General features: G+C 39.2%; 1 protein-coding gene across 1 annotated transcript in view; it reads right to left on the reverse strand.

The window, feature by feature from the left end:
• Positions 1-8,421: 8,421 nt before the first annotated feature.
• The window catches only part of mmp14b (matrix metallopeptidase 14b (membrane-inserted)), a gene marked incomplete at its 5' end in the record, with an annotated part of 16,355 nt that continues 7,185 nt past the window's right edge, over positions 8,422-17,591 (reverse strand). Inside the window, 9 exon segments of the mRNA XM_014008936.1 lie at positions 8,422-9,916; positions 10,003-10,118; positions 10,484-10,634; positions 10,726-10,864; positions 10,954-11,105; positions 11,896-12,057; positions 12,893-13,200; positions 14,162-14,284; positions 14,806-14,954. Coding sequence (XP_013864390.1) covers positions 9,477-9,916; positions 10,003-10,118; positions 10,484-10,634; positions 10,726-10,864; positions 10,954-11,105; positions 11,896-12,057; positions 12,893-13,200; positions 14,162-14,284; positions 14,806-14,954 — 1,740 coding nt within the window. The 3' untranslated portion in view covers positions 8,422-9,476.

Genomic DNA, 17,591 nt, shown 5'->3' on the forward strand with positions numbered 1-17,591 from the left:
ATGCTGTAATCCAAACTAAAGGCGATCCAACGAAATATTAGTGTGTGGCAACCTTTTTTGGTGCACCGTATTACAGAAGAGAAAGTATTTATAAATAAAGCTAAATATTTTTTAACGAATGAAAGTTACAAAACAAACCACAGATCACCTATTTCCTGACTATAAATGTTTGAATTCGCACAAAATATATAGAAGTAGTTTGTAAAAATACAGAAAGAGAAAACTAAGATTCTTAATTTGAGGCAGGAACATTAAGAGAAAGTTGAGTAGAACACATTTGAGAGAAAACACAGTAACTTGCAAAGGCTACAGCTTTATTATCTAATTCCCCTTCATGTTAAAGTTTACAGTACTTTTTGTTTTGCAGCCTGGGCATGTGGAGCCAGTGGAAACGTTTGAAAGTGAAATTAATATTATCCCCTAGCATGACTTTATGTTAGAATACAAATGTCTATCAGCCATAAAAAGATCCTGTCGACGTACGGTTTAGCTTTAGACAAAAAAAATTTAATAATTAAAAAAAACACATCCGAGAGACTTTCTGATTCATCCAACAGCCATGTTGGGATGTTGATAAAACTTTATTGAAAACTGTGAAATCTTAAATCATCAGTTTTTAATCCACCAGCACTCTTATTGAATCTACTGAGAGTTTTCCAGGCATGAATTAAATTTTTAAAGAAAATATATCTGAGATTTTAAACATAGATTCATCAGATACACTGAATTATTTCCAAGATTTTTTTTTTATAAAGATTGAAACTCAAAACATTTTCTGGTTTCAGCACCTTGTAACTATGAAACARAAGGCACTTTATGAAAACAACGGCCCTTTCATCGATGCTAAAGAACTGCAGATTATTGAAAACAATTCTAATGGCTTCACTAAATCCTAAAGCAAGCTTTGCTTTTTACTTTGAGGTAACCATTTTATTAAACATGCTGATCGAGGCGATCAGGTTGTTGTTTGTGCGTGAATGTGTTTGTTAGCAACATACCTCATGAAATACTGGATGGATTTTAATGAAACATTTGTGAAAAATCTTTAAAACGCTTCACTGCGCATTCTGTCATGTAATGCAAGGTCTTTTATTAAACACTGGTTAGGATCATTAACCTGGTTTTAAAAAAAGCTTTTTTTTTTTCTAGAAATGTTTCTACATGATATTTTCCAGTTAAGATAATTAACTACTAAAGTTTTTTTTGCATATTTACAGAAATTATTTCTACTTGAATGTTGAAAATAGAGACTGGGAACATTTAAACTTGTGTGCAAACCCTATAGAGGGCGACCCTTTCACCCTAACTGAAGGCATGGTTGTGTTGTTGCAGTCATCACAGTGCCCTCACAGTCCTGGAGAAAGTACTCAAACACTGTTCTTAAATAAAATTACAGAGAAACTATGGAAGAAAAACATTTTTACTTGAGTAAAATAAGTACTTTCTTTTAAAAATGCTTACAGTATTAAAATTACTTAGTATTCCCTAATGTTCTACAGCAGAGGAGCCCAAAGTGGGGCCCGCGGGCCAAATTTGGCCCACTAAGCCATTCGATTTGTCCCACCAACAGTTGCCAAAGTTACAAGGTTGTAACCTGTTATCCTATGTAGAAACATAGTATTTCCATTAGTCAAATGACTTTATAAAGGGCTGTAGTGAAGGTAGTTTTCAGTCATTGGTGCTGACTTTATCTTTGATTTATTAGGATTAAACATGAAACATGAAATGACAACAAGAAATATTTAGATCAGATTTAACCCCACATGTAGATTTGCACACTTTATAAGGCCACAAAAACTCATATTTTATCTATTTATGATATGTCCCATGAGCCTTTGCTACTTGAGCGTATGGCAGACTTTAACCAAGTGCACAGACTACAACAAAAGAGGACCATTGCACAGCTTAATCATTAAAAATAAAGGACTTTACTTTAAAAAAGTATTTATATTTCATGTATTATATTACTGCATTTGGCCCGCAGCCATGGATAGATTTTCATTTTGGCCCTCTCGGGGAAAATATTTGGGCACACCTGGTCTACAGTATCATAAAATGTGCCTACTGTATGTAGATTTGTAATACATCAGTGGTGTGCCATTTTAATGAACAATGCTACAGATACTTCATGTTTTTGTGTTTACCCTCTGTGACACTGTACACACTCTGATTTGTGATTGTGTATCATCACAGACAGCTGTAAATTCTCTACCAACCTCCCCTATCAAATCTCAGTGAGCTGTTTGTGGAACTGGTGAGCTTGAATAAGTTTTTTAAATAAGGCCATGATGTCCTCTGGCTGACTCTCCGAGGTGGAAGCCATTTTGGGTGTGTTAGTGTCGCTGATGCTCCAGCAGGTGATGCAGGGTCTAATGGTATGTTCCTGCTTTGCAGTGGTTCAGTGGACCAATTACAGCAATTCCCTTCTCGCCATAGATAGCACAAAAAGAACAAAACAATGTAATGTGACATGAATGTAACTTGTAACACAACAAATTACAGAAATGTAGTGTAGTAAAAAGTACAGATACTTAATGTAAAATGTAGTGMAGTAAAAGGCGACAGTACCCATGATTAAATCTACTTAAGTAAAGTACAGATGCATGAAAAAAGTACTTAAGTACAGTAACAAAGTGCTTGTACTTTGCTACATCCCGCCACTGGARCCTCAGCACCTGAAGCACCTGGATGTGCTGAGGATCTGCTGCTGCTTTCTAGTCTTGGCCGGGAGGAGCTGGACCTGCAAAGCTCTGAGGAACGTCACAGAACTTGACAGAATCCCTCAAATCGATGTTTTCTGAGCTTTCTCTTTCTTCCATGAGCATCTCTTGCAGCTGCAGGAGGGCAGCGGGACCACCTGTGCGTTTCTTTGCAGTTCTCGCAGCCATCGTAGCAACCAGTGAGTCAGCCGAGCACGACCGCTCTGCCCTGGTGAGTGGGCAGTAAAAACAATATGCACTCGCTCTGTAAGCACAGCCCCCTCCCTCTTTCCTTTAACTCCTTTCCTCTCTGTTTAGCCACAAAGGTTTGTGTTCGAAGCTCAGCTTTCAGAGTCCACCTCAGATGTGGCCTTTCTGATCTCTGCACTCACTGACTCTGCTCTTATTCTCCTTTAACTGTGGCTTTGTTTCTAAACTGCATTCCCCTCCGCTGCTCTCGTTCCTTTTTAATGATTTGTATCTGCTATTAATCATTGATGGCAACTTGTAAACATCAGTTAGTATGGCAGACAGTCTCACTTGAAGTTCCATGCTCCCTTGATATTTACACACACCCCTCTCTTTTTTTCTTTAAGTCCTTTCCTGTCTCTCACCCCCAGTGTTTTTTTTTTTTTTTTTTTTTTTTTGTGATGAGATGTGGGTTATGGAAACCAGATGTGATCTCTGCATTAGTAGAAGGAGAAAAGCCAAACAGATTGTTGTGAGATTAAAGAACAAGAAACGTTTGGTTTTCAAAAGTTCCTACAGTGATTTTATGCCCGTTTAGATGTTTGTAGTGAAGCGAGGAGCATATTGTTGAAGGATAGCCTCAACTTCAAGAGCCTGGATCAAAATCTCCACGGCTCAGGAAACCGTGTCAGGTGAAAGAAAGAAAAATGTAAAGATGATAAAATATTCATTGCTCAAGTTCTTTGCACCTGTGTGTCCCCGCTGATGCATTACCTCCCTCTGCCAGTTTACACAAGCCTTTTTCTGCTGCACCACGCCTGAGTCAAAGTGCACACATTTGTGATATGCAAGAAAAGCAGGCGTGTAGCTTTAAACTGAAGGTTTCCAGCAGATTCAGCAGAGACGGGCCAGCCTACACTGCTAAAACAGCAAAGATCTCAAACCAAACAGCTGCTATAAGAAACACTGATATTTGAGCTTCTGGGGAAGACAGAAATATGTTTAAATAATGAGATTAGGTTTTTTTTCCACACATCATTCCATGTGTTCCTAAATGGAAAAAAATGACATGCAGACTAATAATTCCTCTCTCTTCTACTGGGTTTGTGATTCCAGCAAATAAAAAAAAAACATCTTGCAAAATCACATCAAACTGATGACCTGCAGGCCAGATGTGGCCCTACTCTTGATTTTATCAGGCCGTTAGATAACAATAAAAATGTGTTAAACAGTCAGCTAATCTAGGAAAGATTAAGACTTTTCTCACATTTCATTTGCTTCAAAGGCTTCAACCTTCTTGATGCAGACGTCTCGTGGCAATTAGCCCAGAAAATAAAGTTTGAACTCTTCTGTAATCTTTTATTTCTTATGTAACAAGAGCAACACAGAACATCCAGCTTATAAACTTGCAGCCAAGAATAAATGCCGAATCATCTGAATTAGGCTTTAATGTGCAGCAACAAAGTCGGCTTAAATATAGATTTTCTTTTTTCCCCCCTCTATTCGGTTTTTATTTCACTGTAAACTCTTTGTAGTGTGCGGATGAATTTTTTTAAAGGGATTTATTAGATGATGTAATACAGGGTGAGTCAAAAGTCACAGGACAGCCCTTTATAGAAGGAAAGAGGGAAATGATGTCTGAATATCCCAAGTTATGGGTCCATCTTTGGAAAAACGTCCCTTGATCCAATATGGCAGCTTTGAAGATGGCAGCCATGTTCTAAAAGCTGCGTTTTTACTTCTTGGGGTATTCAGAAATGTCATTTTCCCCATTCTTTCTGGAATAAAAGGTCGTCCTGTGACTTTTGACTCACTCTATAGTTAAAAAGAAAAACTGCTGACAGAGCAATCCGTAAGAAATGAATGCTATAATGTTTTTTCTAATACATTCCAAAAGTTTAGTTTGTTCTGAATTGTTTTAGGGTCTATTGGTTAATTTGATGTATTAATTCTAAATCATAGCATTAATTAAAACAAATATTCAGTAAATATAGATGTATTTTGCCTCTGTGTTTGGCACCCCTGGTCTAAAGTATAATTGTGACGCATGGTACCTAAAATAAGGATGAAATTTGCAATAAGCAGCAGCAGACAAGTCATGACAGGAAGCAGAGGTTTGCTGACTTCACAAGGACTGTTTTCTATCTGCAGAATAGCAGCTGTTTAGTCAAGTGAGGCTGAGTGTTTCTTCAGGTACAGGTTCTTTTATCCTTCTTGTGAGGACATGTTCACTGTCGTATCATCTATGTGAAACCACAATCGTCATTACTCATTTGAAAAGAATCGTCTGAGTTCAGACACAAAATTAAATGGTGTTTAAGCTAACTTAGCCAATAAAAAGACAAAAAAGATATGTCATTAGTAACCACAGATTGCATACTAGAGCTTGAGGATATTAAAGTTCGGACAAATGATGAGTAGGTGTTAATTTAAAACATGTTGCACAAATGAAATGTAAACCAATTAGTGGTCTGCGTGAAGCTCAGAGAAAAATTCCTGTAAGTTCAAAATGAATGCCCGTTTTCACCTTATGTATATTATTTAATTTTAAATTAGAAAATTGCTCTTCTCTCTCAGAAAAACCTTTTAAGAGACTTCTCATGACCTAAAATGTGTCTAGAGGGGATAGGACAGAAATGACATCTGTCCATCTGCTATGTATGTATTGAAAATTACATAGTTTACATTTTTCACAATATTCTAATGTTTTAATTCTAATGTTCAATATGCTCATGGTGAAGTCTAATATGTGAGGAGAAGAATCAGGACAGGGGATCAAAAACATAAAATTTAGTAAATCTAATCAGGCCAGCCCTGCTGTACAGACAGTTTCCTCACATAGCTCAAAATATTTTGCTCCCAAGCTAAAGTCAACCATTTCACATGTGTGCTCCCCTGCTTTTACCCTCAGTTTGTGTTATGAGTGTAAAAAAAAAGACGGTTCATTTCTCTGTTCTTGTCTGATGGATTAGAAGAGCTGCAGGATGTAGAGGAGAGAAGTCATGCTTATAAAAACCTTGTGTATCCTTTATATCCACCCACCAGTCCCCACCTTTCCATTACCTCACATCCTTGTCACTAGGCAGAAACGTTATGACACGACAATAGCCCTCTTCTGTGTTTTAGTTTAGGTCATCCAGTTTCTGAGCACAATGAGTGAGAACGGGACTTCCCCTGTTGGGGGGTATGTTCATCAGCCTGTAGACCATTTAAAGCAGGAAGCTGAACAGGAAGTATATAACCCAGGGAAACACATACAGGAGTTGATGACGACCTTTGAGGAGAATTTGACCTAAAATATGAATTAAGATTAGTGGATGAGAAAATGATTGTATGGAAGGGTGTATGCTTGACATTTTAATGGATAACTGAAATCATTTAAAGCAGGAAACGYTGCAGGAAGCATGGGTAAAGATCTATGATGAGAATTTCCTTTATTCATTAGATATGACTTAAAGGGCACTGAGGGTGTTTACCTCATGTCGCCTTTTGATAAAAATGAACAAAAGGAAGTAACCTTGGTATTAGCAGGAGGAACTTTATATCTTCAAAAAAAGTTGGGTTGATGTGTAAACTAAAAACCTTCAATCCAATATTAGACTAAAGGAAAAACTATATTAATTTGCTAAATTAAACATTTATGTTTCACTGCACACATTTAAATCGCTTTATTCTGCAACATTTAAAATATATATCTGTTTCTGAAAACTGTTGATTTTCCGGGACCTGATATCACCGAAGGTGAGCTGATGCAAAGATGTCAACTCTTCTTTGGTTATAGAAAATTTAAAACTCAACTTTCTTTTCCTGGATAAGATTTAGCTTTATTCTCAGCAAAACGACGACTAACTATGATCTTACAAGTCGAGTTTGTAGAGAAGAGTTTAGATGTTCAAAATTGTCGTGCCTGAAACTCGTGGCTATTCACTGAAAACATAGGATGCAAAATCAAACAATAAGAAACAAAAAATACAAATCTATGAACAAAATCTTGAAATTTGAGCAGCTAAATATCAAAGAGAATGATTTTCTCTATTTTAAATCCACCGCTGTTTGTCTCCTCGGTTTSTAATAGAACTGTCAGGACAGTTTGGCTCTTTAATTATACAACGAATTCTGTTTTTAACATGTGACACTGTTGGAAAACAAGGCTGTTATCTGGTTGAAATGTGAGCGTGAGTAGTGGAGACGGCTAAAAGAAGGCCTGCACATTGTGGTGTGGTCTTTTGTTCAGCTTTGTTTAAAAAAAAAGAGTCATTTCCTGGACAGTGAAGAAAAGGTCTCCAYTTACACACAAAGAAGAGAAGGGAATTTGTGGGGGGAGAATTTTGCTGAAGCGACTCTTTTCTCTGCTCTGCAGAGTCAGCTGGGACAGATAAAAAAATAATNTAAGCCACAGACGTGAGTGAAGATTTAAAGAAAAAGGAGAGAAATAGTGCACAACAAAAATGTGGGCTAAATTATTTTCACAGAAGAAAGAATCTGAGAAATTATGAATCCTTTATTCTCATTTCCTTTGAAACATTAAAAAGAGTAATTAAACAAATCTAAACTACCTCCCATCCCCCACCACCTCATCTCTACATCCCGCTGTGTGTCTGGCTCACATGATGCAGTCAGATTTCCAGATGTTGCTCATGAAATTCTGCTCCATCTCTGGCCTCCAAATGTGACTAAACCCCCTCACTCCCCCTTCCCCTCCCACACAAATCCTCGTGACTCCTCTCCTTTCCTCAAAACACTGCAGCAAACTCAAAACAAATGAGCGCCCTAAATCTTTTTTGTTTGTTTCTTGGGCATACCTCATCAACTTAACTGCATGAAGCCCAATTTCTGTAATCATGGGTTGTCATAGAAGTGTTGACCCCCCCCACCCACCTTTAGCTTTACTGCATGTGGCTGTTGGTAGGGGAGTGGGATCATTAGGAAGGTAATGGACGCCCAAAATCTGCTGTTGCAGCTTTTATTGGCTTGTTGTGAATTATAGGGTATGAKTACTCTGAGCATAATGCACAAATTAAAGCATTTATAGTTGCATCAACAATTGTCTGTTTTGCTATAATTCTGAGGACATTTAGCACATTCACCCACTGAGCTAAAATTAATGTGTACACTTACCATCAAACTTCAAACATAAAGTCTTAAAGAAAAGAATAGTGACCATTTAGCTTCAGTGTCCTCACAGCTTTAGCCCATGGGCCTCATAAGTATGGTAAAACTCTCTCTCACACACAGATTGTATAGTTTGGATATGTTTTCCTTSTGTGCAGCAACGAGTTTATACAATCGTCCTCATCTCTGTTTCTACTTAAGCTTTGGATCCAGTCTGCATTTTCCGACCCAGTTTAGGACCTGCCAGTTCCTGAGCCCCAGTAATGCAGTGGTGCGGTCGGGGAACAAGAATCCTGGAGGTCCAGGGAGACGGGGGAAGACCAGATGGAAAAAAGGCATAATCGATGCAAGAGCTTAAGGTAAAGAAGCTGAAAGTATTAAATGTGGCAGAAAAAAAAAGAGTTTGCTTAGTGAAATTGAAAACCTTTTGAAACGTGCTTTATTCTTGTAAGAAAAAGAAAGTACACACATTTTTGTTAAGAAAACCAAAATGTTGTCATTATTGTCATCATCACTAGTATTATTATCGTTGTTGAACTAAAGCTCCTGGCTAGCAATGCAGCACCATAGTTTCAAAAAAATCAAGTACAAAAGTAAATAGAATGACAAAAAGAAGTCATTTTCTTAGATCTTCAATTTATTTTTCATTTGAAATTGATTCAAGGTATAAAAAAACAATCAAGTTTCAATACATAACCCCTTTTCCCCATTCACTGTCCCCACATATATAAAATTAAGGCCATTTTCAAAAGTGTGTGTCTCTGTCCAGCAGGACTTTTTAATGACAATATACATTAACATTCTTTACTCAGAGAACAACAACAATAATAGTAACAGTCATAATGCTAATGACGACAGCATTCATAATAATAATCATAGACAAAAATTTGAGAGAAAAAAGGGGCAAAAATGTGTTTTTATTGCTTTTCTCTGATATGAGTTAATCTCAAACTTCCCACAAATGTCAGCAAACACTTGAATTTCCTTTTATGGTCCAAACTGGCTCCAGTATGTTGGTTTACTGGAAACACGGTAGCTGTGTCACTGTGTTTTTCAGGAGGATGTGTTTGTGAGTTTGTTCCTGTTAAGAAGAGGACGAGCGGTGCGTGGGTGGGCACTTTTAGCTCACGTAAAAAAGTTGTGGAAATGCTGGTTTGATTTGGAAATTCACGAGAACTCAAAGGTTGACCATAATAAACAACTAAGAACGAAACACTGAAAAAGGCTAAAACAAACAGCGAGGAGCTGGCGTCAGTTACCACCGGAGAGGGGGAGAGGGCGGAGTCAAAGGAAGAAGAAATATCTGAAGGACTGAGTGGTTGAGAAATACAGTCGATTAAATCTGGCAGTGGTAAGAATAGTTTTCGGAGGAAGTCTCACACTTCTGCGTTTTCTCTCCTGCTCGGCTATCTGCGCTCATCGTTTCCTCCCACTTTCTTCTCTTTCTCTCCCTGTCTTTCTCCTCCGTCCCTCCGTCTACACCTTGTCCAGAAGCGATCTTTGGAAGTACAAGATTCGGCGTGGGGTACCGTACAGGCGGAAGAACACCAAGGCCGCTAAAGTGGCAATCACACACACTAGCAAAAACAGCGGCACAACCACGGCGACCGAACCGCTTCCCTGATTCGTCTCGATAATGGTCACGTCCACGTCTTCTGTCTTTGTCTCCTTCTCTRTGTCCCATTCTTCGTCTGTAGTTTGGTCAGTATCGTTGCTCTCCTTGTCCTTGTTCTTGTCCTTTTCCCTCTCCTTGTCCTTGTCGTGTCTGCCGCCTCCTTTTCCTCCATCGGTCTTGGGGTCTTCGTTAGGGCAGCCCATCCAGTCACGGAGGGCTGATTTGGGATACCCAGGCTCCACACGCATCCTCTGGTTGTCAAACTTCCAGTATTTGTTGGCTTTGTAGAAGTAGGTGTACGCTGATAGGTGAAAGAAAGAAATGTGAAAAGAAGAAAAGCTACAMCCAGTATCAACAACCTGACATTAGCCATCGACCCATTCTTACCTTGATCTTTGCTCATAAAGGCTGCCTTGACGTTTTCAGGTACACCCTGCCAGACACTAATAGATTTTGGGTAACCATCATCAACTCTTCGTGATTCTTCAATGAAACTATAATACCTGGAAAAAGGAACAGTAGAGGAATGGTAAGTAAATGTAATTAACACATTACAGCACCGACTAACAGTCCTCTCCATCACACATGTAGACTAGAAATGGATCTTTGATTTGTGTACATTTAAATTAGACTCGTAAAAAGCAGATACTTTTTTATTTATTTGATTTACTTTTTCATAAAACCGAAGCTCCGACTTACAGTTCTCCTCAACAAGCTAAATCCGAACGACCACTTTTAGGATTTGAAGATAAGTTAATTGCATTAAATCGTAGTTAAGCTCTAAAGAACTTGTGAATTGTTCTGATACATAGTTTTCTGTTGAATGCCTACACATCTGCCCATACTCAAATGAAAAATGACGACTTACTTGTCAGCTCGGAAGAAAAACGTCTTTCCGTTGAGGGTGTAGTAGAGGGCAGCATCTATTCGATCTTTGGGAACCCCAGTGCCCATTTCTTTAAGGTTCTTGGGGAAACCAGACTCCAAAATAGATTCACTGAAGACCCAGTACCTGTCCCCTGTGACACGACAAAAGGAACCAAGAGAGGTATGATGTTGATTGCTTAAAAACAGAAGAGATTTTCATCTATATACTAAAATTAGACTGACCTTTAAAGAAAACAAATTTTCCTTCTTCGTTCTCAAATGCAGCATTAATATGAGTGGGCAGTCCTCTCCAAAAGTGTCCAATCGGCATGGGGTARCCATCCAACACACGGCTGTTACGTACTCGCCAGAACCATTTATCCTAAAATTTAAAAAGAAGGAGAACATTACAATCAGTCAGCTGAATAAACTAAATTAAATCAGAGTTAGAAWATTCTCCTGTTAGTTCACCTTGAACACAAACATTTCCCCTCTGAAGATGCCGATAGTGTCGAAGTGACCGTCACAGATGTCGGGGCCAAAGTGAGGCTTGTTAGTGGGTTGAGGGTTGTGGTCAGGTGTGCGTGGCGTTACAGGAGGGAGTGGGAGATCTGAACCAGACCCTAAACAGACAAGAGCAAATTATAATTCATTAAGACACGTGTCAAACWCAAGGCCRGCTCACMAAATGTGGCCCGCCACGGCATTTTATGTGGCCTGCAGAAGCTTAAGATGTTTTAAAATAAATGTATGCTGCTTAAAAGCATTGACACATAAACTGCATCTCCCATAATGCATGTTGATTATTTTACTCGTGAAATGATGGCATCCCACCACTGGGTGAAGGTGCACAAGGTTTGTGTAAAATCATCATTTTTGCTGCACTTTCCCAGTTTTACTGGAAGGTGGGAATTTCCCACRTAAAAGAAACATCCCTCAAGTGGGAATTCCCTGTAGGAAAGTGGGAGAGTTCAGAATTCAAGACGGCAGCTACTTACCACAACCCAACAGTGAGTCAGACTCTCTGACTTTTATTTCTGTTTTTATTTCACATTTAGTCAGTCGTTCATATAGTACTTTTCAATGTTTATAAGAAGACAGGTTAAAATGCTGTTTCTATGCAGGAAAGACCACGTAGAGCTCAGTTATTATGTTTACTGCTCAGCTGCAGCAATGAGACAAGGAACGTGAGGTTTTATGTTTAGTAGAAGTTAAACATGAAACGTTGATGTTAATTACAACCCTTGACCCTTTGAGGGCCACCATAATGCTCATGTGYCCCTATGTGATAATGAGTTTGACACCCCTGCATTAGGAGACCGAACCTAAACTGTGGTTTTGGATAAGACTTTCTGAAGACTGAACACTTTTTTGTGGTGAAAAGAATCATTTTGATAGGTGACTCCAACAAACCGTAAATTTGCTGTATGCCTCTGCGGTCATCATCGGGAAGCTGAAAGTTCTCCGTGTCCATCCACTGGTAGAAGGGAGCCATGATGGCTGAAGGGTCACTGGAGTGCTCGAGACCAAGAGCATGACCCAGTTCATGCACCGCCACAAGGAAGACATCATTACCTACAACCGTACAATTAAAAAAAAATTAACATAAAAGTAGCATTCCCAAAAAGGATTGCAACACTCACTGAGACAGAGTTTGGTCAGGATTTGTATATTTGGGGCCTCATGCCAAATTACAAGATCACAAGATGTGTTAGCTTAAAGTAGGTGTTAAGAATGACCCTTGGTTAAATATTAGCTTAATATCTATAAATTAGAGTTTAGTTCCAGTCAATCCAGTGAATTATAATAACCTTTTTTCACAGAAAGACAGAGCTGAATATAGTGGTCAGTGCCAAAGTTTTAAACAAGGATGTTGCCCAATGTTTGGCGCTTAGCTATGTGTTGACTCTCAGCTACTACCACACCACCTTTCAGCTTAGTTTCTGTAAAAATGGCTGAGTTATAGCCACTATTCTGCTCCATATGTTTTATTAGCTGTGGAGGCGTCTTGAATCATATAACTTTTGAATTTAAAAGTTATTCGGTTGTAGAGGTTCATCTAATCTAATTAAGGAGTAAAATGTTTACGCTGATGAGACAAAAAATACAGAACTGGGAAATTTCAACGTGACTCAAAAGCACATCAGTGAATCAAAACTAAAATTGGCCTGAAGTCATGTGGAGATGTGTTTGACTCGAAAAAGCTGACAATGCACATTTCTGTGGTTGCTGCACTTTAAAAAATAAGCACATTCACGCAGGCCTCAGATTTTCTGACACCAGCCTGAACTTGTCCCAGGTTTTGGCCCAGACTCTGAACATGCAACAGTTCCCAACATTTAGGCAAAACGCCTCTGAAGCAATAAAATGTCTCGTTTACTGTAAACTCMGTGTCACAACAGAGTCTCACCGTGCAGGTCTTGGTTTCCAACTGTCCAGGGCTCGGCTGCATCAAAGTGGGTGTCTCCGCCAATGCCGTTGCCGGGAAAGTAGGCGTGTGCCAGGAAGCCCCCCTCACCATCGAACGGGCTGCTATCACCGTGAAAACCCTCCGCAAAGAAGATCATGATGTCTGCAAACTCCTCCACCTTGTCTCGTATGTAGCTGTAGGGAATCTCCCGGAAACGGAGCGGAGTGACGCTCTCCCACACCTTGAAGGCCTTCCTGATGGCCTCGTGGGTCTCGTGCTCGCCCACCTTGGGGGTGTAGTTCTGTATGCTGAACAGTATGAAGGTTGTGTGTGTGAGGGGAGAAAAACAAAACTCTTTAGCATCCACGCAGTTGCTTTCTTTTGGTGTGTGTTTTAATTTTTTGCTAACTACTTCTGCTTCTGCATACTTCTTGCTATTTCTGTTATTTATGTATCAAAACCTTCATCTGGTACAAGACATGGAGCAAAAGAAGCAGATGACTTTTGATTTTTGAACTTTGTATATGTTTCAAAATATTTAACATAATTTGCAAATATTTCCCCACAAAATATGTTGAGACCTTTCAATCCCTTCAAAAACATTTGTCTCTAAAAATCTGCTTCAGTGCACTTGATCTAGTTTTGTCTTCTGTTGCTACTATAAACTTTTAGCCTTTTTATAGTTTTAGATTTTAGCCAGCCATTTGTTACCTTTACTTTCTAGCTAGTATTTTGATATATTAAATATATAATATTTTACTAGTTTTTGCTTTTAGTTAGTCTTTTGTTACTTTTGGATTTTAGCAAGCTGCTAYGGTTACCCTCTAGCTAACCTATTATATTATAAGCTAGTCTTTTAAAACTTTTTATTTGGCTTTTCCCATCCTATTTTAAAGCTTCTAGCGTGCTGCTTTAGCTTTTAACTTGCCTTTTGCTACCTTTAGATTAACTTTTTTACTTTTGACCTTTGAACTTCAATCCACTTATCCATTTTACTACCTTTGTAGCTACCTTTTGCTGCTTTAGCTACTGTTTTGCTACTTTTAACTAGCCTTTACCTACACTTAACTAAATGTAATAACAGGGTAGCTATCGCTTTATTACTCTAAGCTAGTTAGCTCTTTTAGCACTCAGTTTAGTATTTTGCTATTTTAGCTTTAAAAGCATATCCTTTTCAACAAAATTAGCACTCAGTAGTTTCTGTTTAAAAAGCAACTTGGATTTTCTCATATTTGTCAATTTGCTAKGAAGATAAACTTGTGGACTTACGAGAAAGTGATTTCCTTCTTTTGCCACTTTAGGTTATGGACAGCATAGCGCTTTTTCCTCAGGTTGCTCTTCAGCTCAGCTCCAAACTTATCTGGCACTCCACAGCGTGGTTTCTTCATGGCCCTGCAAGARGAAGAACAAACCCAGCTCTCAACAGTGTCAAAAAAATACAACTTTTATTACCACTCYTCATCACGGAAAGCAGGGGATCGTGTAATTTTGGTTGTGTGTCTGTTTGTTGAGTTAGCATGATGACAGATTTTCTGAAATTCTCAGAGAGTAACCACTGAATGCACCCTCTATAACTCTGTAACATTTGGGGTAAGCTCAGTTTAAGATGGCTGCCACAGATAATCAATGTAGGCAAAGGCAAGAACAGCTCTAACTGGTAGTAGCATGTTCTGAATGCAAATAGATAGATCAAGATTTTCTGTCCAGGGTGTCACTGCTACAGATAGACACCAGCTCTTCTGTTACTTGGAAATCCAATGTGGGTAAAATAAATGGACGAATGTCTGTTAGCAAAATATTGAAATGAACCACTGAATGGAACTTGATGAAACTAAAAACAAAAATGGTTGGATGTACAATGGCAGCTATTTATTTTTGRTCCAAATGTAACAAAGCTGTTCTGAGGTTCTCACTCGACGGTGTCGTCATCGAAGGTCCCTGTGATTGTGAGGCCGTAGAACCTCTGCATTGTGGCAATGGCTGAAGASACGGAGTGAGGGGAGCGAAGGGTGTGGGTCCTCAGGTCCCCTGGGGGCAGGTAACCATACTGCTGCAGCCATGACTGGAGAGACATATAAACAAGAATAAAACCATGGAAAATCATGTTTTAGTTTAAGAAAAACAGAAACAGGTGAAACGTTTCACATACTAGCTGATTTTTCTGTTGACAAACCAAATTCTAGGAACTGTTCGGTATAAACATTTACAAGGACTACAAGTTCAGGAAGTTATTTTATGTGGCTGCAGCAAATAAAAAAAAAACAACACATTCCGCACAGACAACCAAAACAAGCTCTTAAATAACTTCTCCCTCTGCTTTTAGTATCTCTGAGCCCGAGGCTACATCACTGTCAAACACCTGGCAAGTCTCCCATTTAATTATTGAACTCAAACATTATTCAGCCAACCACAATTGTTCCAGTGAGTGTGTGGACTGGGTGAAACTGATGAAAAAAATAACTTTAGCTAAAGAATGCAGGTGTCAGAAAACCCCGTGAGACAGAAACTAGTGTGAAAAAAACCCTTTGAGTTCATTATTAACTGTGGTTAAACCCTTAACTTGCACAATACTTTCATTTATTTGAACCTTTTCTGCCCACACTTTGTGTTGTTCATCAGGTTCTGAGCTAAAGTTTGACCTGACTTTCCCCTGGAAACTTGTTTCACCGCGGTGCTGGTTTGACGTCTGAACCAGTGCCCAGTGGCTTTGCCCCACACTTTCCCACAAAGTTTCTTCTACACTCATTGCCTTTTAGTCTAAAGGGGGGAAAAAAGCCCACGAGGCAACTGCAAGCACTGTTAAACATGAAACTGTTTCAATATTTTAGACTTTTTGAACTTCTTGTGCTCATAAGTTGARCTTTTTAAGGTTTATTGAACACCTGCTCGATTCAGCACAAATCCATTTGTTTTGTTTCATTTTGGATTCAGATGTTCGTGAGAAAAAGAGGTTAAAAAAGAAGAAAAGACAGGGAGTGTCCCTCACTTTCTCTCTCTCTCTCTCTTTAGGCCTTGGCCAACCTCAGCCAATGTCTCCAGTCGAGCTGCAGCGTCAGTCAGTAATTTCACTGGGAATTTCTTCTGAGTTGCATCCAAACCTCAAAGTCAAACTCTTCCCCCCTCYTTCATGTCTCTGTCTTTGCCTCATCCTTCCACCCCCTCCTCCTTTTCTTCAGCCCTCTCTTATGGAAAATCCATAGACTTCAATAATCACGAACAACCACACCCTGACCGCCTCAATTATTGCTTTATAGCATATCTGCTTCTAATAGTTATTAAATACAGTTAATGGAAAACATGTCTTATGGCTTGTTTTAGTGTTTTGGACTGGAAATGTGCTGACGTAAATAATCTGTCGTTTGTGTTTTTTTAGGTCTAACACGCGTTAGAGTTGTATCAAAGATGCTTATCCAGTCTAGAGGGGTTGAATAGCAGCATTGGAGAGACCCTCGAAGGGATAATCTCCCCTCCTCTGTCTGTCTGAGCAAAACACGGAGGTCTTAGTGTTTAGACTTCACTCCTGAATGAGCCCTTTCTGGTTCTGATCCAACCATGGAGCTCCAGCGAACACATAGACTTACTGTTACAGCACAGCTACATGAGCAGGACACCGAGGAGCATAAGAAGGGAAAAGTTGTTTTCCTTGGCTGTTTAATAAAGTTATTTGTGACAATGAGTCCTGCTGTTTGTTCTAATAAATGTTCTTAACCATTAGAACATCTTTATGGACAGCAAGGAGACTTTCTAAGACGCAAAGTTTACACAATTTCTTCTTTTTGASAACTTTATTGGGAGGGTTTTTCTACCAAATTCTAATTTTGCCCTCAGCTTAGACAAAAACACTCTGTTGAATCACACTGAACACTTCTCTTTTAACATTAAGTCAGTCATGAGTCCCTCAGGCGACTTGACATAGTCTTGTTCAGTGTCACACATTGCTATTTCTGACCAAGCTAATGTGCTGGAAAAGGAAGTGGTCACTACTGGCACAAGAAATAACATTATGGACACACTGATCAAGTGATTATGACCATCTTTGGCTGTAAATAACACAACTTTGTCATACACACTCCAACAAACACCAGTTGTTTCAGAAACAGAAGGTAGTTTTTGTTCAGCTCATCTTTTCTCTTTGCTAACCATCCTTTTTTTCTTCATGCACTGTAAAACACGCTACAGCGAAACCATCACGCTTCACTAAAGATTTAGTTCTGAGGTCTGAGATCCATACTGTGGCCAACTGAGTCTCACACCAATGCATTTTGTGGATAGCCAGGCCCAGAATAGTCTGATACAGGGCAGGTAGCCGGTTCAGATATTATCAGTCCATTAAATGGACGTTATTAGCAGTTATCAGTCCCATAGAATGGCTTCAGACTGTCCCAACAGTGCCCCCTAGTGGGTTACCAGTGCCATATACGTTGGAATGCAACAATCTGCTACCGCCGGAGTCCGGTCTACTTTATCATAGCCCAGGTCATTTTCTCTAAAATTAACCTTAGTTGCTTTATGCCTCATATTAACCAGATTGCATAAAAAACTTTAGTGGCTTTATGCCTCATATTAACCAGCTGACAGTCTGAAGCCATTCTATGGGAATGATAACGGCTAATAACGTCCATTCAATGGATAATGACATCCGAAGCGGGTGATTCAAGCAGCAGAGCAGAGTTAGCCCGTAGCATAGGCAGTATAGGCA

The sequence above is a fragment of the Austrofundulus limnaeus genome, unplaced genomic scaffold, assembly GCF_001266775.1.
Source record: "Austrofundulus limnaeus strain Quisiro unplaced genomic scaffold, Austrofundulus_limnaeus-1.0 Scaffold54, whole genome shotgun sequence".
NCBI classification, from domain to species: domain Eukaryota; kingdom Metazoa; phylum Chordata; class Actinopteri; order Cyprinodontiformes; family Rivulidae; genus Austrofundulus; species Austrofundulus limnaeus.